Source organism: Natrix helvetica (assembly GCF_964273705.1).
Source record: "Natrix helvetica genome assembly, chromosome: 2".
In the NCBI taxonomy this organism is placed as follows: domain Eukaryota; kingdom Metazoa; phylum Chordata; class Lepidosauria; order Squamata; family Natricidae; genus Natrix; species Natrix helvetica.
Window position 1 is genome coordinate 243429829 of NC_138552.1, and position 23047 is coordinate 243452875.

General features: G+C 34.9%; 1 protein-coding gene across 1 annotated transcript in view; it reads left to right on the forward strand.

Annotated features, from left to right (window-relative positions):
* USH2A (usherin) overlaps positions 1–23047 on the forward strand; it is a 507951-nt gene that overhangs the window by 160644 nt on the left and 324260 nt on the right. The window contains exon 22 of the mRNA XM_081943929.1: positions 20459–20589. Within this exon, the coding sequence (XP_081800055.1) occupies positions 20459–20589 (131 nt within the window). The remainder of the gene's footprint in view (positions 1–20458; positions 20590–23047) is intronic.

Sequence of the window (23047 nt, forward strand, 5' to 3'; positions counted from 1 at the left end):
TGGTTTTGCTATTTTACTTTTCAGAGTTTTCCCACATAAATCAATATTGTTCTTTCCCCCCATATCTTAATTTGTAGTGTGAGAAAATATGGCATTATTTGTTTACCAAAAAAAGCAAGTATTCTTCATCAGGTGACATTTAATTGCATGTTATATTTTTGTAAGTTTGCACTGCAGCTCAGTTGGTAAGGGATTTGGGGAATTTTTGAACATCAGTGTTTAGGGACACACTTGTTTCTACTTCTGTCCCAGCAGGCAACTCTCAAGTCAATATTTTATTCTTTTGCCAGAATTCTGGAAATCTACTTAGCCTGGCACAAATTTCTCTTTTTTTCTACATGTTGATAGTATTTCATGGATCATAGGAATTATATAATGCCTATCTTTTAATTGGATTGGAGAGGGTTGCATGCTGATTTCGACAGCTTTGAAATGTGTACTTTATATACTTAAAGGTTCTTACCACATGCTGAAGTTTCAGTATCATTCCTTAGGGAGTTCACGATTAGATTATATGAAATATTACATGAAGATTCTATTAAACCCTTTCCCATTCTGTCAGAAAAAGGATGTCTCAACTGGGCTAAGTATGGAAATACATTTAAGTGGCAATCCTATCCTCTCTTATCTGAAACTAAGTCCTACAGAACAGAACATGAATCAACATGCAAATGATTGAACAATTCATTTCTGAAAAGTCTTTCCTTTTAATCAAGTCATCTTTCTAAAAGCAAAAGTGTGTTTCATGATTCTCTGCACATCACATTTACTAAGTAGTAAACATGTCCTCATCTCAGGCATGCCTCCCAAACCAACCTACGTCCCCTTGTTATTAAACCTGATAAAGTTAAATTTCAGAGTTATTTTGGTCTGCAGTGTTCTTTGTTAATGAGGAACTCAAAATAGCTTCTTTGAGTCAAAGCTTTTCTACTTATTTATAAGAACATCATACTCTTTCAGTTGCCATTATTATAAATGTGAGAATCACACATATTATAATCCCCGCCTCATATTAAGCAAGGCCTAAGAACCACAGTACAATTGATTAGTATTTTGAGTAAAATTTATGTCATCCTTAGGTTCCTCCCTGTTCTCACTTCCTTATTACTGGATGAGATAGTTACTCAAATGTTCTATAATTAGAGAAGTCTCTAATAGCCCCCCTGCCTTGACTGCAAAACATATATATTATTTCCAGAAATTTTCATTAAAGAATGTTGCCTTTTTATTTATAAGAACTTTCTTTGAACCATGGGCAAAAACCCTGGCCGAAGAACACACACATCAAGGTAATAAACAATACACGGCAGACCTTAGGAATACATTTATAAAAATGAATAGGAACAAAAATGGGGTTTTTTGAAGGAAATGTTGGATTTGGCCTGCAAAGGGCCCGGTGATTAAGAGCTCAGAAAATAAACAGTAACTGCTTAGAGTTATTTCCAGTTCAATAGAAGGTTGCTTAATATATTGTCCCCATTAATAGGCAGGTATATGGGTTGTGGTATGATCACTGCAGACCAAGCTCACATTATTGCAGAGTATTCTGAGCCATGTTTGGTTTTCCTTTCATTTATTCCTGTTGACAGTGATATGTCCCACTATGAACTATTAACTGGCCTCAGTAAAGGAAGAATTTAGCTGTCCTTTCATTTTTTTTGTCTTAGAACTTCTTTTGCTAGCATTGTGGTCTTGCACTTAAATGATTTCACAGTTCTCCTCCTTGAACAAGACATTTTCTTTCTTCCTTCTTCCTAATCCCAAGAAGCCTAAAGAAAGGGTGAGACACTTTAAAAAAAGTGATCCAGCACAACAAAGTGATTTCGGCTGCTTTGTGAACAAAACATCTTAAAACATTTTCTAATGTGCACCAACAGGGATTTATGCTACCAATGCACTGCACTAACCCTGACAGGCAGCGTAAGTGTAATAGTTTTTGTAAGATGTAGGCAGTTTCAACCTGCATCAAACTTTGGTTTTTAATTCCCTTTTCTTTTCATGGAGAAATACAGATTTATTTAGGTCTTTGAGGAAGATCCCCAAGTCTGTATGAATGACTTATATTTGGCAAAATGTATGGATACTTTTGTTATTCTGGATGTCCCACTTCTCTGGAATGGGTGTTGGACTAGAAGACCTCCAAGTTTCCCTCCAATTCTGTGATTCTGTTCTGTATCTATTTAATACTGTACAATTTAAAAACTTTTTAGTATCATATAATTTAATATAGGTAGTCCTTGATGACTATGTTAATTGGAACTGGAAGTTCCATCACTAAGCAATGAGGTAATAAACTGTGACCTCAAGTGACCACATTGACTTACAGTTACAACAGTTCCAGTGTCAGTTGTTAAGGTCAATGTCACTTGATCCGTTCTTGTTTTATTTTTTAGGAAGAGAAACTCATTCTTTCTCCATCTTTTCATTATGGAAATTTAAAGAGGGTGATGTCAGGTTGAATTAAGCAACTATAGTAAAACATTAGTAAATGAAAAAAAATAGAATTGAAGCAGCATGTAAATATTTTATATACTGTGTAGTTAAACTTTCAGCTTACTTAGAAAAGAGAGTATAAAATTCTTATAGTCTGTAAGGTATAATCTACACTTCCCTATAAACAGATTGAACAGAATTGAATAGAATTTTATTAGAAAATATTTCAATTATAGTGCCCATTTTTTAAACAGATTACAAGTTTTCTTTTATTTTTTTATTGACTTATTTTTTCTTGCCTTGTGGCTTTTTAAGACAGCGTGATGGTACTAACAAGTAGTTTATTGAACAAACAAGTATGAAAGACATTCATTGATTCTAATTGTCTGTCATGAATATCATGAGGAAGCATTTCTATGAATATTATCAGGGAATGTTTCATCCCACAATTGATCTTTTAGAAAGTTCAAATTAATATCTTGTCTAACGATGATGAGCCTTATCAATTGAGTGATTGCCAACATTAAAAAAAGGAGGGAGGAGAGGATTAAAATGTGTTGTCCCTATTAGATTTAAGTACTTATGGCCCCAAATCAATCAGATCATAAACTGAGTAATGTTATTTCTGCCAAAACAATCAGCCAGGATTTATAATATATAGCTTTATCTGCTGAAAAATAATAGTATCATAGAAATTTATAAAATCTAGCACTAATGTGTTGCATAGTGTCTGTATATAAGTATTTAATCTGTCTCTCAAATATACTTTTTCTCACAATCTTTCACTCTTGGCCATGATAAGTAAATGTATAAGAAAAATATTAATAAAAATATAGGTCCCATCAAAACTTGAATCTACATTTTTATTAATATTTTTCTTGTTTTATCTTACTTACCTAGAAATATATGCTGTTGTTTAACTTCGATCACACCAATCATGGTGTACACCTAATACGCTAAATGCTATATTCTATTTCAAGATGCCCCATAAGAAATGGCTTTATTGGGATAGCAGGAATATGTAGATATAAAAATATGCTTAGTTTGACTTAACAACTCAGATGAAAATATTCAAACTATGTGATTGAGCTACTTAGAGTAAGGTGACCAACTTTTTTACAATGAAAAGGAGGACAAAACACGTTCTATTGTCCAAAATGCTAAGGTGACCAACTTTTTTACAATGAAAAGGTGGACAAATAAATTGGAAAAAATATATCGTAAATAAAAGAAATATTTTATTCATTGCAACAATAATACACTAAAATATGATATATGCATAATAAAAACATTTGCAACATTTTATATTGTAATTATGCTTGCATGCCTGTTAATTATTATTTAAACAAATACTTTTCCATTGAATTAATATTTTTTGTCAATGTATCATCTTCTAACAATATATTGGAAATATCTGAACAAGAAATATCCTTCATATTGAATTTTACGGCAAGTGCTGCAGCTAGAGTATCAACATTCAATCTCGATTTCTCACTTGTTGAAAAATCATATGCAATTGAAAAAACTCTTTCAACTGCTGCATTAGTTCCAGAGCAGCACAACGTAAATTGAACAAGTATAAATAAATGTTCACATGGAATATGTTCATTTTTGAAATGGCTGAAAATATCCACCCATCTTTTATCAATTTCAACATGTTGATTTTCCCATTGTATTAATTTTTCAGAATTTAAATATACATTCAGTCTTCTAATTTCTTCAAAGGGACAATTGTCATCTATTTTAATGTCTAGCATTTCTTTAGATAAAAATTCAACACAAGATTCAATATCTGTTTAATATACTTGCAATGAAGTAAAAAAAACACCATTAAAAACTGTTTATAAAACGTGAATTGTACTTACCTCTGTATAATTGAATATTCACTGAGAAAGAAATAATTACCGTAAGTCATTCAATTGCCGACGTGCCGTGAGTCTACTGCGTGCGTATGTGCCGTGTTGTGTTTCGGTAAGAAGTAAACAAAGCCACTTGCACACGGCGCTCTCTCTCAAGGTGTCCCATGCGGAGCGCATGCATCTCATAATCGCGTCTTATACCGCACTATACCGAGTCTTGACGAATTGTCATGTAAAATACAAATACGTCACATAACGCGCAACAGATTAGCCTTCAAATATCGAAAAGGAGGACATGTAGGAGGACACTTTTCAAGGGACGACAGAACTTACAAAAGAAGGACTGTCCTCCCTAAAGGAGGACCATTGGTCACCTTAACTTAGAGCCATAGTTAGGGATAAATGTATTTTATTGTGTTTATTATCATCTGGATCTCGTTTGTGAAGGATGTAGAATTAGAGGATAGCAGTGGAAATGATGGGAACAGGAAGAATGCCTTGCTCCAGAAAAGGTCGAAACAACTGATTATATGTAGCCTTAAAAAAAGGGAAACTGACAGAGCCTGATTACATTCTTCTAATATAATATCTTTAATATTAACAAATGAATTGCCACCTTACACTTAGATGCAAAATAAATTATTAAAAATATAACTATTAGCATAACTATATTCAGAAAAGCTACTATTAGCATAAAAATAGAAAGAAATATAAGAAGACTTATAGGCAATATAATTCAAACAGCAGGAATACAATATGTTAAAATAATAGACAATACATTAATTATAGCAATCTCTCGTTCTCTTAACACACACATACACACACACATGTATATTATATTTAGTGTTTTCCATGCATTTGAAGTAGAGAGCAAAAATGTTCACATTTAATTTACACTGAAGTATGTCTATGGAGATTTTCAGTCATCCAGGGTATAGTTGTCCCAAGAGTTCTTTTTCAAAAGGCCTTTCTTGATTTTCTTTGAAGACGTTTTGCTTGTCATCCAAGAATCTTCAACTCTGACTGGATGGTGGGAAATGGAAGGATTTATGTTCCTTGCAGACAGCTGGTCATTTGCATTCTTTTAGAAAGTCATTGAGGCAACCCAGAGGTTTATTTGTGTTGTCAGGGTCACCTGAGTGATGCAAATGGGTGAGGAACCACTTCTGTGGAACCATTGAAAGGACTGTGTTGAAGACAGGAGATAGATGATGTTGTATCCCTCCCCCTCTGTTGAGAGAGGGCTGTTCAATTTTGATATAGATGGCCTCTTTGACTCCTCTTTCAAACCAGTGATCATCTCTGTCCAAAATGTGGACTTTGCTGTCTTCAAAAGAATGGTCTACGTCTTTTAAATGCAGATGGACTGCTGAATCTTATCCTGATCAGTATATAATGTAACAATACAATTGAATTGAGTAGAAACCCATCAGCCTTTATTCAACTTATTATATTTTGCATGATTTTTCTTGATAAATTCCTAGTAATTCCTTGGATAATCTAACTAATGTAGTTATCACATCAATCAGGTTCAAGCAGTTCATCCATTCTTTCTACATCCTCTATGTTAAGCTATAGAAATGTGTTTGTGACCAGCCTGTTAGGAATATTGTATTTCCTTGAAAGGAATTCAGAGTGCCTCTTGTGCACCCTTGCCAATTTACATGATACTTCCACTGTCACCCAATTCCACTCCCTCTCCCATTCAACAGCCACTTAGCTGTCTGCTGGCTTGGGATTACCAATTTCCTGCTGCTTTTTTCATTGACTTTCTTTGACAATCACATTTCTACAGCATACCTTGGCAGTGTGGCAGCATAGCAATGTTGTAGTGGCCACAACTTTTCAAAATTTCCATCTCAGAGGAGCAATGGGTACCAGATCTTGAATACATTAAATAAGTTAGCTCTCTTGAAGTTCTTGATTCATAAACTGTTGCCCCATGATGCATCATTTCACCCGATTGAAGGTTACAAACAAACAGACGCAGAATAGTAGTATATAGATAATAATAATTTAATTGTCCTGATGCTCTTAATTCATTATGCCATGTAAATCCTCTACTTTTCTTCAAAATGGTATTAGAAAATAACTTCTCTTCTTAAATTTAAATTGGGTATACTTTCCATGGACATATATGCCATTTGTTTTCATTTGAGTAGTTTTATTTTCTCTGTAAGATATTTTTCTGAATGACATTTTGTTTAGATTTTCATTTTTTTCTTAACCTTTTATTAATAACATTGACATTAATATACACATTTTGTAAATAATGGCATATGTAATATTAAAGGTATGAAGAATGAACTCAGCCTTATATTATAATGTGCTCTACATGAGGCTACCTCTAGAATCAGTTCTGAAGACTCAGCTAACATTCAAATTGTGTATAGCCACAGATATACTGAATAGTGAAGTTCAGTGGTGGGATTCAATTTTTTTTACTACTGATTCTATGGGCATGGCTTGGTGAACATGGCAGGGGAAGGTTACTATAAAATCTCCATTCCCACCCCCCTCCAGGGGAAAGATACTGTAAAATCTCCATTGCCTCCCCACTTCAGGGGAAGGTTACTGCAAAATCCCCATTTCCTCCCAATCAGCTGGGATTCAGGAGGCAGACAATAGAGGAGGGTAGGGCCAGTCAGAAGTCGTATTTACCGGTTCTCTGAACTTCTCAAAATTTCCACTACCGGTTCTCCAGAACTTGTCAGAACCTGCTGAATACCACCTCTGGTGTCGTTACTTTAGCTGGTCTCCTTTAATTTTTATTGGCTGCCAGGTAATTCTAATGTATTGTAATCCAGATTGCTACCTTTTCCTTACAAAGTCCTTCATGATGTCTGGCACTTCTGCCTTTTCAGACTCTGTTCCAAGTTCAAAACTCTTGGATTAATGGGGAAAGGAGCAGGGCCTTTTTTTATTAGAGGTGAGTGACCTCTGCTTCTACAGATACAGCTGAAATATATTCCTTTGGTATCCTTCACCTTTGGCTGTGGATTGTTGCTAGAGATAACACTATTGTGGTACTAATTTACTCCTACAAACTCCATTTTTCTATCTTTATTAAACTTTAGTCAATGGTGTGAAAAGCATTTAGCATTGACTCGAGTGGCTAATTTTGCTCTTATTTATATTCTTTTTCTCTTTTTGTAGCTTGGCTCTCTCCGTCTGTCTTTTTTTTCCCTTTGTCACTATGCACCCTTGAGTACAAGAAGGGTACCAAATAAATAAAATTTTAGTAATAAAAATTAGCTATGCTTCACAGTCTGTCTGCTTGCCTATTACCAGACCTTATCTAATAGTGATGTATTAAAAAGAAATAACAATTTATAATGGAAAATAGCCCACTCCTTCTCCTCCAACCTCTTTTTTAATTCCTTCATCACCATTACATTGTTTTGCTCAAATAAAAGTATTATCAGCATACATTCTCTAAAATGATTCTTATTTACAGAAGAAAAAACCATGACAGGATGGAAGAACAGTATAAAAGCCACTGAAACTTGAACACGCTAATTCCTTAATTCAAGGATTATAAATCTAAATATAAATTGCATATTATTGATAGTTAATTACACATTTCAGGTCAAATAGAAACCCATATAATATCCAGATAGGCACTTATTTTGCATAAAATTGATCCAGCTTGGTAAAATAATCCATTTGAAACCTTTATTTGTACACAAATTTATAGATTTTTATAGTCCCTTCCTTTTAATACAATACTTTCTTTTTAAACATTTATTCTTTAATAGAAAAGGTTATATAGTTAACTTATAGTAAGAAGAAATGCATGTTGAGATTCAAACATCTATTTGCATCCAGCTGGAACTGGACAAGTATCAACCTTATAAAAGATTTGCTGTGCTACGTCTATTATTTGTGTCTGGGGAGGGGAGTTGTGCAAGATTTCCACAGATCCCATACCAATAGCTTTCTCCCTACACTTTGGTTTTTTGTTCCTCTCCACACTGAAGAATGTCACCATGTCAAGAATAACTAGGGAACACCACTAAATGAAATATTGGGTATTTCTTTCAGTTCCTGCCTCTTTGGTTAAATCATTAGCATTTTTCAGATTTGCTGCTGAGTAAGCAACTCTGCTTGAAAAACCTAAGTTTACCTGGAGATAGTCTAATCTTACACTTCTAGAAGTTGCAGTGTCTAATGAATTTTCACTTAAGTTTTAATTGAACATTTGTTTTGTCAATGTAGCCTGACCAAATAACTGCCAGTTTACCTTTGCATTCAACATGATATTGTTTCCATCATAAACATGAATAGAATAATTGGTTCAAGAAAAACAATAAGTGAAGGATTTGCATCTCTCTTTTTCTAGTATCCATAGAACTGATTGTCTGATTGATTGTACATTTTCACTTAAGTTGGTTCGCTTTCTCACCTAATGTTTTTAATTCACTGTAGCCTTAGCCTAATTAATAAAATTTGCAGAATTTCCATTTTATTATAAGCTATCGTATATTTCATTCTTACCTGCTCAGATTCTGCCTTGGCATAAAGAGTTAAGTTCACATTTTCTGTATTTTACATAATTATATTGATTTTTAATGTCCATTTATTTTTAATTCAATTTACAGAGTCTTTTCTTGGGAAATTAATTAGTTTTGCTTGACAATATTTGTACTATCAAAGTTAGTATCAAACACAAAGATATACTGAACCTACCAGTAAAAGTCATAGATCCCCAGTTAATTATTATCAGTTCAAGATGGTTGAAGTTCCAAGAATTTCCAACAAATTAACCAAACTTTATTCTGGCTACACAATCTGGAATTTGTAGTACTATTGCTTTAGGACAGCAATGGGTTTGGGAAGGCTGGTCTTAGCTATGAAGGAGATAGTCAAATGATTGGCAGTTGGCTTTTAGGCTGAGCAGAGGAGTCAAGAAATAGAAATATAATTATTTTGGCTCAGTTTATTATTAGCATCGTACACAGCCCAGAAGTCATATGAAAGAAAGTAATATAACAAGTTGCACAGGCTGAGAAGCTAAGAGTCAAGAGTTTTATTGATCACTCTGGTTGCCAGTCCTGCAGTGTAGCAGAGGTTGGACTAATAATACAATACAATACAATACAATAGTAGAGTTGGAAGGGACCTTGGAGGTCTTCTAGTCCAACCCCCTGCCTAGGCAGGAAACCCTATACCGTTTCAGACAAATAGCTATCCAACATCTTCTTAAAGACTTCCAGTGTTGGGGCATTCACAACTTCTGGAGGCAAGCTGTTCCACTGATTAATTGTTCTCACTGTCAGGAAATTCCTCCTCAGTTCTAAATTGCTTCTCTCCTTGATTAGTTTCCACCCATTGCTTCTTGTTCTACCCTCAGGTGCTTTGGAGAATAGTTTGACTCCCTCTTCTTTGTGGCAACCTCTGAGATATTGGAATAATGCTATCATGTCTCCCCTAGTCCTTCTTTCTCTTAAGCTAAACATACCCAGTTCCTGCAACCGTTCTTCATATGTTTTAGTCTCCAGTCCCCTAATCATCTTTGTTGCTCTTCTCTGCACTCTTTCTAGAGTCTCCACATCTTTTTTACATCGTGGCGACCAGAACTGAATGCAGTATTCCAAGTGTGGCCTTACCAAGGCATTATAAAGTGGTATTAACACTTCACGTGATCTTGATTCTATCCCTCTGTTGATGCAGCCTAGAACTGTGTTGGCTTTTTTGGCAGCTGCTGCACACTGCTGGCTCATATTTAAATGGTTGTCCACTAGGACTCCAAGATCCCTTTCACAGTTACTACTACTGAGTATGGTATCACCTATACTGTACCTGTGCATTCCGTTTTTGTTGCCTAAATGTAGAACCTTACTCTTTTCACCATTGAATTTCATTTTATTAGATAGTGCCCAATGTTCAAGTTTGTCAAGATCCTTCTGTATCTTAAGCCTATCTTCTGGAGTGTTGGCTATTCCTGCCAGCTTGGTATCATCTGCAAATTTGATGAGTTCCCCATTTATTCCCTCATCCAAATCATTGATGAAGATGTTGAAGAGTACTGGGCCTAAAACAGAGCCTTGGGGTACTCCACTGCATACTTCCCTCCATGTAGATGCAGTTCCATTGAGAACTACACGTTGAGTGCGGTTGGTCAGCCAGTTACCAATCCATCTGGTGGTGATGCTGTCTAACCCACATTCTTCTACTTTATCTAGTAGTAGGTTATGGTCTACCTTATCAAAAGCCTTACTGAAGTCCAAGTAAACTATATCAACGGCATTCCTCTGGTCCACTAATTTTGTCACATTATCAAAGAATGCAATAAGATTAGTCTGGCATGATCTGTTTTTGACAAATCCATGTTGGCTTTTGGCTATTACTTTGTTTGCTTCTAGGTGTTCGCAAATTCGTTGCTTGATTATTTTTTCCAGAATCTTTCCTGGTATTGAGGTTAGGCTGATAGGTCTGTAGTTTCCTGGATCTAATTTTTTCCCTTTTTTGAAGATGGGAACCACATCAGCTCTTTTCCAGTCCTCTGGTAGTTCCCCGGTGTTCCAGGATCTCTGAAAGATATAATTCAGTGGTTCTGAGATCTCGTCTGCTAGTTCCTTCAGAACTCTGGGGTGTAATCCATCCGGTCCTGGTGATTTGAACTCATCTAGGGTAGACAGGTGCTCACTTACCATTTTCTTCCCTATTTCAATTTGTGTTCCTAATTTTGTGGTGCTGCTTTTGATAGGTTGGACTGTTTTATCCCTTTGTGTAAAGACAGATGCAAAACATGAGTTAAATAGTTCTGCTTTCTCCCTGTTGCTTGTCACCTTCTTGCCACTTTCTCCTAGCAATGGACCAATTGTTTCCTTAACTTTTTTCTTGTTTTTAACATGTTGGAAGAAGCTTTTTTTGTTAATTTTTACTTTTGTGGCAAGCCTTTCTTCATTGTGAGCCTTAGCTTTCCTCACTTCATCTTTACAGGCTCGGGCTATTTGCTGATATTCTGCCTTAGTTATGTCCCCCTCCTTCCACTTTTTATACTTACTTTTTTTGTCTTTCAGTTTGTCAGATAGTTGTTTATGCAGCCATGCTGGTTTCTTTTGGGAGCTGTTGTTTTTCTTCTTCATTGGTATTGTGTTAGACTGGGCTTTTCTAATCTCATTTTTCAAAATTTCCCAAGCTTCTTGAGTTGTTTTCCCCTCGAGGATTCTCATCCATGGAATTTTTCCCAAGCTCTCTCTAAGTTTATTGAAATTAGCTTTCTTAAAGTCCAAGACTCTAGTTTGACTTTGTTCTACTACTTGTGTTTGGATAATGTTGAATTCCAATATTGCATGGTCACTTGCCCCCAGGGTTCCTATGGCTTCAACACCTTCTATCATTTCCTCTCTGTTAGTGAGAATTAAGTCCAGTATGGCTGATCCCCTTGTTTCCTTCTCTACTTTTTGGAAAACAAAGTTGTCTGCTAGGTTTGTTAGGAACCTGTTGGATCTTCCACTTGGTGCAGAGTTTGTTTCCCAGTTGATGTCAGGGTAGTTAAAATCTCCCATTACTATTGTGGTGTGCTTCCTACATACCTTAGTTAGCTGACTAGCAAAAAGTTCATCTTCTTCCTCTGCTTGGTTGGGTGGCCTGTAGTATAGACCTATGGCAATGTCATTTCCCCCACAACCTTTAATATTGACCCAAATGCATTCAAGATAGTTCTCATTATTGTTGTGCTCTATTTCTGTAGAGACATAGTTATTTCTTATATATAGTGCAACTCCACCTCCTCTTTTATTTGGTCTATTTCTTTTAAATAATTTAAATCCTTCTAGCTGTATGTTCCATTTGTCAGTTTCATCCCACCAAGTTTCTGTAATGGCAATAATATCATATCTGCCCTCTTTTACTTGAATTTCTAATTCTCCCTGTTTATTCCTCATACTCTGTGCATTGGTATATAGACATTTGAGTCCATTTTGATTGACCTTGTGTTTACTGTCTACATAACCTGTATTATGCCTGACTGCCCCTATTTTCTTGCCACTTGTGTGATTCATGCACATGGTATGACAATCACTATTACATGCTTGGTTTTGCTTGACAGCAGGAGTGATAATCTTACCCACACACACATCTATGTTACATGCATTTATAACCCTATGAATTTATACCCTTGAAGATTAGGCTAGTAATGGTTTCTCATTTGACTCCCCAGTACATTATCTGCTTCTTTTCTAAATGGGCTAAACTTTCTCCTTTTCCAAATGTTACACATAGAGAGCACCAACACTGATATCCAAAATGAAGGATCATCTAACTAAAGATAAACAAACAAACATAAACACACACACACATACATACACACAGAGAGAGAGAATTATGTAGCTGAGCATTACATATATTGTAGTCCATATATGAAGCTTAAATAATTATAACTGCTGTTACTGATTTACATTTTAATTTGATTTTTAAGTTTCACTTTTTCTAATTACTAAAAGTCTTCTCATGACTAAATCAAATTCGTTTCTTGTTCTGCAAATTTTAGTTCTCCTGAGTTGGCCTCAGTTAAAGATTATGGTTTTCAGCCATCTGCCTCAACTAAATAGAAATTTTGTGTTGTTTCAACTACTGACTAATTTAGTGACCTAGTGTGATCCTCTGTCTGATTTCCTTTTTTTTCTACCATTGTAACTTTCTAGCAAATGCTAACCTAATATTTAATGTTTTCATTGCTGCAATAAACTATTTGCATTCCAATACTGTATATCCATATTCATACCCAGAGTAAATGTTAAGTAATTAAGCTCCCCATTAGGAGAGCGAGTATACAGAGAAGCGTAATGAGAGTAATATGGAATAGCATGCACAAACCAGCATACAGAGACACTGAATAGTATGCAATATAGTAGTTTACTATGTAGAAATATAGAGGTATTCAGAGTCCGATTAACAGTCCAAGTCATACACGGTTCAGTAATTCAGTTATCAAAATAGTCAGTCTATCACACAAAATATAGCTAACAGTAGCAAACCACAATACCTCACAATACACCAACCAGCGTCTAAGAGAGAGCTAACAGCCATTCTGGCTCCCTCTTATGGCTGCTTGAGGTAACAAACCAATTACATCTCTTAAGCATTTAAAGTAACAGTAAAGTAATTTATTTTATTTATTTATTATTTATTAATCTAATTTATATGCCGCACCCTCTCCACCAAGGGACTCGGGGCGGCGTACAATTTATTACATAACAAATAAATAACAAATAAATAACAAGGAGGAGATATAAAAAGCAATGTACAACACATAATGATAAATAATCAATTAATTAAAAACAGCAAAATGCAATTTAAAAACAATTAAAATACCCAGAGTCAAACTTAATTTAAAATTTTATCCAGAGGGATTAGAAGATAGCTATAATTCAGGCCAGGCTGGCTAGTTGGAACAGATGGGTCTTGAGTTTCGTGCGGAAGGAGCGGAGATCGGTTGCTGTCCTAATGTCCTAATATAATCATAGCTTATATACATTGCCAAGCCAAGCCTAGGGTTACATCCCTAAGAGTAACCATTTTACCAAGTCTGCTAAGTTATCCTAAATGTACATTTCAAAGAGCACTACAACAATTGCTAAATAACCATTTCCTGTGAATCAGAGAAAATATGCACCTAACAAGCAGTAAAAGTAAAATATTATCTCTTTATGTAATAATCTTATAACGTGTATGCCCTTTTTAAAAAGAATGACAGCAATAGATGCAAATGCATTAACACCCAACCTGTGGCAAAACAGTTGTGATATTATAAATAAAGTTCAATGTAGCCCAGCTTTCATAGTCATTAATTTGTGCTGAGTCACTGACTCACAATACAGTAATTATCTAAAGGCCTTATATGCTGATTTTACCACAGGGTTTGAGCTTAAAAGATATGAACAATAAAAAAAACCAGATATTTTTTAAAAAATAAAAAATAGAAGTTTTAAAATATTTAAGAAAAATTGATCTACTATCTAAAGGAGAACAAAACTGGTGTGAAACCTTACAGGAAAAGCTTGATAATATACCACAGCAAGGATATCTTTTTAATTGTAAAGCTAATTCTCAGAATTAGGCAGAGTAGGCATTAGAATGCTGATATTGGGGGAAAAAATGCCCCCCCCCGAAGCTTGGTTCTGAAATGTTTTAGGGCTTCAGTGGTAATTCATAGAACTTTGAATATAAAATTTATAGAAAGTCAATTAAATTTGTTTAAGATGAACGAAATAGAGTGAGCCAGACTAATACAATCTCTGGTTCCTGGCATTCTGCATCAGCTGCCACTTTCACAAGTGGTAATCAGTATTCCCAGGTACATGAAGTCTCTTCCAAGCAGTGGTGGGATTCAAATAATTTAGCGTCTGGTTTTCTGCCCTAATGATTTTTTCCAACAACCAGTTCACCAAACTGCTTAGAAAGTTAACAACCGTTTCTCCCGAAGAACCGGTTGTTCCCGAATCCCACCACTGCTTCCAAGTAAAGATCACAACTACTCTTGAAATGGAGAACACCCTGCAAATTTAGAACTGAAATTCTTTATTTTAAATAGATGTGTTTTACAAAGAATTGAATATAATTAAAATATGATCATACTATTCTCCAGTTGTAACTCCCTGCTTGTCGCATGAATATTTACAAATTGGTAACAACCAATTTGGAGATCACATCGATGTACTTTTGGATACCATATGCCAGGGGTGTCCAAACTTGGGGACTTTAAGACTTGTGGACTTCAACTCCCAGAATTCCCCAGCCAGCATGGCTGGCTGGGGAATTCTGGGAGTTGAAGTCCACAAGTCTTAAAGTTCCCAAGTTTGGACGCCCCTGCCATATGCAGCTTAGGCCTCAAAGTCATGTATTACTGCCATATTAAATGCTACTCTTCTAAATTGTCATAGCCATATAAAGATTACATTATTTATGAAATAAAACATTTCCATGGAATGCTACATCTGTCATTCAGTTGGCCATGATTACAGATATCCTTATTTTTCTCACCTATAAATAGAACACTGTGGTTGCATACCAGAGGTGGCATTCAGCTAGTTCGCACCAGTTAGCCTGCCCACCCAGCCCGGCTCTATGCCGTCCTATTTAGGCACATTTTTGAGGCCAGGTGCAAGCGTGGAAGGCGCACGTATGAGCAAAGTGCATGCACAGAAGGCTGGGTATGTGCACAGAAGGGATCTATGCGCCCACTTTGCAGGTGTGCTTGTGGGGTGAACGGATGTAATGAAATGTGAAACCCACCGCTGTTGCATACATATCAGCATGAAACTATTTTATTTAACAATTAATATATAAATTGTTTATATTTTCCACACACTTTCTATACTAAACTGCATCTTTACCAATAATCCATTAAATTAGGCCTGGGAAAATTAAATGATTTGACTAATATTCTGTACTGCGTCTGTGGCAGAATTGGGTTCAGTATCCATCTCTTTTAATTTATAATCCCTAACCACTAGCCATTGTTCTCTTATTAAACAAAACATCATTCAGAAGCTAGGAGGGGAAAGTGCTTCTAATACATCAAATCTTATCAAATGACTCTAAACTTATCTTGCCTTTGTTTTCACCAAGGTTTGCTGTAAATCTTCCTAACTAGAGAGCAACAGGACTAGTGTCCTTGCTAAAAAGAGAAGATTGATTTACTATATTCACAAAGAGGCAGGTGCTTCCAGTGGGGACATAATAATGAATTTAAGCCTGTAGACTCTTAAGGAAAATTGTTAAGACTGGACAATGTTGTAAATACTTTAAAATAAAAAAAAATCTGAAAAAGCTTTATGCCCAATATCTATTTCAAGTCACTGTTTCAGAAAAACAGATGCTGCCTTATGGGCTTCTTATTCTTCAAATCCTCTAATTGATTGCTCATTGAGCTCACTCAGTCCAAAGTAGAGAGAAACTTTGTACAGACATCATTAGTTTTTCTCCATTTAAAGATTAATCATGAAGAGCTCTGGCTCTTTAATTCTGTAATTTGTATATTTAATGGGCTGCTGCAGAATCTATGACAGTAATTAGCATAGCCTGAAAACTCATTAATACACAACAACATGATTAATGCAACATTAATGCAAACATGACTGAAGTTATTTGGGTTATGTAGTAAGAAGATTAAAGCTAAAATGTCCTGTTTGTTTTACCAGTAGTGGGTATAATGGGGTGACAAAAAAATAAAAATACAAATGGGTATCAAATTAGTAATTTTAACCTAGCAGATTATATCCAAGTCATGATCATTTCCATAATGTCAGATGTTTGGATACAGAAAACATAATGTATCTTGCAGCTGTTTAGGCTGGCTTACCTGTTTCAGGTATACTTGTTGCTTTATTACATTTGCACTGATACATGTTATAAATGGCTTCTGTTTCAGATCTTGCCACATTTATATTGAAAAGAACATTTTTGAGCCGAGTTTTGTATTGAATACGAATAGGAATGTCACACTCTGTATTTAAACATGTCCTGATCGGACCTTTTCACTAAACATTGTATGGAAATAGTAATAAAAATATTTAATTGGAAGATATGAAAAGTTTAAATTAGTTTTATGCCAATGAATATTGTACTTTTAAAACTTTGCAATGAAGTAATCATTACCTGCAACTATTATCAGTTTTGCTTTGTGGTATGCTTTCATATTCATCTCTGAAAAAACCAGAAACATGGAAGATTTTGTCCAAACAAGGTTTAAAATAACAGTTGCTGAAACTGATAGACTGGAATTCGCTATGCATATAAATGTGGTGATATTCTATTATTTAATGCTTATAATTTTGAATCTACGGCTATGCTTAGATATGCAATTATTTTATTTTACTTAAGCCTCATTTCATTCAAGAGGTCAGCATGTCATACCGCACAGAATCTATTTCTTCACCAAATGACGAAGAATTTCTTATGAATTTCATGGGTGACAAAAGACTTGAACCTAAATCCTAATGGACCTTATCCAACACTTTAGCTACTGTGTGACACTGACTCTCTCTTTGTGTGTGTGTGTGTGTGTGTGTGTGTGTGTGTATGCGTGCGTGCCCACACACATGTGTACACATGTACATCTTTAGTCCATGTCAGTGACTGGAGTCTTCTTGCCAAGATTTCAAAAGTGGTTTCCAATTATCTGCTTCCTAGAGTTGAAGTCACACAGTTTGCTTTGTGCCTAAGACAGGACTAGAACTCACAATCTCCTGGTTTCTAGCCTGATGTCTTAACTGCTCCACCAAATTGGCTTTCCTGACTTTCTTTAGACAAGAGTATTTTAGAAACTTACTGTGCCTATCACTTTTGTTTGTCTTCCTCTCAATCATACACACACAGAAAGATGCACTGTGTGGATGTATTTTACATATTAATTTTCTGTAGAAAATTTGCTGTGAATATGCTTGGCAAATTAAAAAAATCTTATATCTCCTCTTTCAATAATTGAGAAGCTTGGAAGACAGACAGGCAAGACCAATTTCACATCCTAATGCCAGACAGCTGAGTTTCCTTGAAACCTCAGCACTTTTACATCTATTCTATGTGAAAAATACTTGGGTGTCTCTATTGTAGTTATATGAGATAAGCTTTTCCTTAGCCTTCATCTGACACTATGATAAAAAGTTATAGGACATTTTTTTTTTGAAGACAAGTAATACCGGTAGATTGAAGTTATTTTGTTCTATGGGCTGTCATAGATGCCTGATAGGCCATGTTCTCATTTCATTGCAGAATGTTTGCTGACGTCTGAAAGGATGAATGTTCAGAACAATTTTTTTTCATGATGTTATTTGTGCTTTTCCAAGTCTGATGCCCTATAGATACATTGCACTGCATCTCACCTGATCCCAAAACAGTTTGTTGGCTAGTATCATTATTCACTATGCTTGTAGAGAAGGTGGTTGCTTTGCAACTTCAGAGGACTTTATAAGAAGCAAATTACCTGGGCCTCATTCAGTCAAGCTTCAGGCTTGGGTAAAGTACTGAGGTGGCATTGGTTGTACTCTTAGATGATTTCTGGTGGGATCAATCACCGTATTTCTGAAAATATGTATGTGAGAGAGACAGAGAGAGGGAGGGAGAAAGCGAGCGAGAGAGCGCTACTGTTTTTTTTTTTTTTAATGTTTGAAATGTTTTGTTAACAGAATGTGATTAAAGTACTGTGATGGTAGCTCCTGTATGTGAAACATTCATTTCCATATGCTACGTTTGGACTAATAGGTTGACACAATTTGGTACAAAGGGGAGGCATGTTCGTAGAATATTATGCTTTCTGTTCTGCTATGGAGCTGATTTTTGGGAAATGTTGAAATATAAGAGATCAATTCACTATTTTTGATGACATTGTTGTGTATGTGTTTGGGTGTGTAATTTGCTCCCCAAAAAGTCTATAGCCTGGGTCAACTTGTTCACAAAGGCAACAAAGAGAAGGATTATTTCAATTTATTTTCAAATTATTTTAAGCCAGGCTACAAAACGAACTCTGCAAGTGATCTTAGAACTATATTTTATTGATAAAGACTCTAGTAATAGCATCTTGAAAGACTGATGGTCTTTTCCCTTTCTTATACTCCATGGGGTATAGCCACTCTAATTTTTTTTCTAATGTTTTTTGTCTGTTCACTTGCTTGTTTGTTTCCCCAACTTAAAACATGTTTTGCAACCATTTCAGCACAGTTTCTTCAAAGCTGACTTTGTGGGCCCTCTATACCATAAAGAGCAAAACCCTTTTAACACCCAAGGTCAACACTGCAGTTGAGCAATCATTGTAAGAGTATTCCCAAGTTTCACTCTGATTATTAGGCATAGTTTTGTGTAAAAAAACCCAAAAAACAGAATTACCTAGTCAACCCCAGGAAAATGAAAATCTATTTTGAATTAACCTCTTTGGGTTATGCTGAATCTAGTGCACATCACCATTAATATTAGTTTTTTTTAAATAATGTGTACTATATATTAAGGAGCCCTTGATAATTTAATAGAAGAATAAGCTCATAGGAATGAAATATAATAATAAAAAATTAAGTAAGTCTCCTTTCTTATTGTTATCCCAAGCCCTGTGTAAGACAACTGGAACATTAAAGAGCTTTTGATTATATTCCCTGCCAAGTTTATTTAAAGTCAATTGTCTCATAGCTCTGAACAGCTATTTTAATAGCATGATGGATGATCATTATCTCAAGTGAATGTCTTAATATTTGTGAGTATATTGTGACTGTATGGGTGTCAACCTGTGGAAAGATTAAAGTATGTGAGTCAAAGGATACTGCTTATGGTGTGAAGTAATTAGTAGCATTATTGTAAGATGAATACGTGCTGTAGTTATGATTCTTCAATTTTTCATAATAGACTCTGTCTACATCAGAAGCTTTCATTACTTATTATTTTCTGCTTGACAAAGGAAGGAAAAAACGAATATGAAGAAGTTGATTCATTTGATACAGCTGGGTAGAACCCAATAAATTACACTACACTGTTATCAGTGTACTAAAAGGGAGCAACAAGGACATGAATATCACTGTATAAGTAGTAAAAAGACACTTTTAATCAAAAGTACTTACATCAGGAACTATGCAGAATGTGGCAAACGATTTTAATATTTGGTTCTAAAATAATTATGCCAGTTTAATATCCAGATGTTGTAATTTAAAGTTTTTTTAATCATTTTACCAAGAATGTCCATGAGAAACTTTCTGAGATGATGAAACAAAATGAAAAGCATTTCATTTCATATGTGGAAAATGTGTTATTTAGAAATACATAGAGAATTGGCAATAGCAAATGTGATCCCTGTTTAGGGATCACTGGGGCTCCTATTAATTTCCTAGAATTATAAAATTGGAAGGTTCCTTGAGGTCTTCTAGTCCAAATTCTGAGCAAGAGCTGGAACCCCCAGATTATCACAGAAAAATGGCAGCCCAACTGAAAACTTGAAAATTTTCAATGATGGCACATCCATGACTCCCGAAGACAGTCATTTCCAAAATCTATGAATCTTTTTTGTTTCCTCAGTTTTGTATAGGCAGAGATCAGAAGTAGTTATTTGTTCACAGAGGATCAAATGTGTGTAATGGCAATGGCAATTGCATCTATACGAATAATTTTTTGTTATGTTCATTCATATGCCACAAATGTGTTAACTGATGAGAGGTAAACATGCCTTTTTTATTTTTAACTAGGTATTAAAATAAGCTTTAAAACGGCAGAACTAGATGGTCTACTTTTTCTCTCTATGTCACCTGGGAATCAAGAAGAATACATTATCCTTCAGTTGACAAGAGGCCGTCCTTACTTTCTCTTTGATCCACAGGTAAAATAGTGAAAGTTGTAGGGCTATTTTTAATAATACAGTAGAGTATGTATGTATGTTTGGTCTTTCCCTGCTTCTCATAAGAGGTTAATGTAGGGGTTGGGGTTATAGTTTGTGATCCTAAACCATAGTCTGTCTGTCTGTCTCTCTCTTTCTCTCTCTCTCTCTCAATAATTTTATAACTATAGTTGTATCAATAACATCATTATGAAATCCAAATAACAACTATGTCATTAACAGTGTCCAAATACACTCTATGTTCTCCTGTCATCCTTATTAGTCTCCAAGGACTTGCCTGTTATGATGAAATGTGCACCATTGGAATGTGCATAGGGGTAAGATTTTGCCAACTCTAGTATTCCTTGTCTGCCAACATCACTTAAAGTTTCTCTGTGACCTATAAAATAAAGTGAAAACTTGCACATTAGAAATTATCACAAATAATTTAATAGAAGCCCATTCAGCAAGCAGCATCACTTGGTTAATTTATCTCAGAAGCTGAGCTGAGAAGCATTGGGGCTTGGTTACTACTAGAGTGGGAGACACGGAGGGAATATCATAGACTGCATAGTTGAAAAATCCCAGAAGACAGAAGCAAACTTTTTTAGATTGCTGCCAAGAAAACAGCATGATTTGATCTGTGTAATCACCAGGAATTAATATCAGCTCAAGGGGACATTATTTTCATAGGAACAGTCTTTTTACAAACATTTCTATTTTGCTTTTATTTTTCACTAGTAAAAAAAGTAGTTTTCTCAAGTAAAACTCTACTCTTGGTGGTTTCATGGACATCTACAGGTAGTAAATGTGAAAATATTCCAAATTTCAATGGCAAACCTTCAGTAGCACAATATTAGGATTTTTTTTTAAAAGGAGTTAATGTGCTATCATAAGAACCCAAACTATCCCTAGAATGTGAAAGGAAATAATCAGTTATGCAGTTTGTATTTGAAATAACGTCTTATTAGATTTTATTTCCATTCTGTAAGATTAAATAGTATATAGATAATATTTGTATATGTTCATGTATAATTTTCTTCAACATATTATGTCATATTAATTTTTGCAGGGAAGATAAATAGATAGAGCATGCATTCCATGGTATCTGGATTGTATCTTAGTCACAAACTACATTACAAAATTCAGAAATTGAAAAATAACTTTATTGTAGTCCACATATTATTTGGGCAAGTGCAACTTAAATAAATTCACTTTAAAATGTGGATTTAAAAATGATTCCCATTATTCCCAGTACTGCATGTTTTCAAGTGCAGCTTGCTTTCTATTGGGTCCAGACAAGAGAAAGCTAGAGATTTCACAAAAAAAATGATCAACATATAGCCATAATTTGTGTAATGTCTACTCTTGTTAATTTGTGCAGCATCTTGCTTAAGATACTTAAATGTGTTTCTGGATGAAGGCCTTTTACTTCAAAGCAATTTATGTTAAAGATGATTGCAGTGTTGCAAAGTAAATAGATTGCGGACTGTAGCTTTCCACATGCTACAGAAACACCGGAAGGAATACAGATCAAAACTACAGACATTGCTTCCATATTTACACTGTGTTTGGCATACGTGGTTATATAATTTGAAATTGAGGACTTACATATGTGATTTTAGATAAATAACACATAATACTCCAGATTGTTGCCAAAATATATAAAGAATCACTTTTGTAGACACCTGATCTTTGGCATGCAGCATCGTTTGTAACAATTTAAACGCTAACTAAGTACACTTTGATGAGACAGCATTTAATAAAATGCTCATTAATTTCATCATTAGCAAGGGTATGCTAAGAAGTAAGCCAGTTTCTTATGTCACGCCCAATTAGCATCCCATGCTAGTAATCCCATTAGTATTGTTGAATTCACTAATGGAAAAACTAACGGGCATGCTACCAGGGCACATTAATTGGGCATGACACCAGTTCTGGTTTTAATTATTAAACTATGATAATGAAATGTGTGTTTGTAAAATATTAAAATGTTGAAATAGGGTGGAAGACAATAAAAATAGTGTATGAATAGAGCATGAACTGATTCATAAAATGACATGGAATAAAATTACCATGGAATAGACAACTTTTCTATATGTAATATATGCTTACTAAGATAGCATCAAGTTTTAAAATATCTGATGAATCAACTTAAACTTTCCTATGGCAGTTGTGAAATTTTACACTAATGCACTGATTTTCAGAGAATTCTTATGGGAAATATCACAAAGTTCTGAGCATACTATGAACTAAAAAAAATAGGTGATAGAAACATCACCAAAAACACACAGGTGACCCCTCCCCTCCAATTAATTATATTTGTGATGCTTATAATTATTTCTGTACTTCTAGAATTTTAGATTAATGCATTTCTAGAATATCCCTACAATAAAGATAAATAACAACAAACTTTTAAGCACAGGTTTGGGATATGTGATAGCTTCAGATAATATGCTCT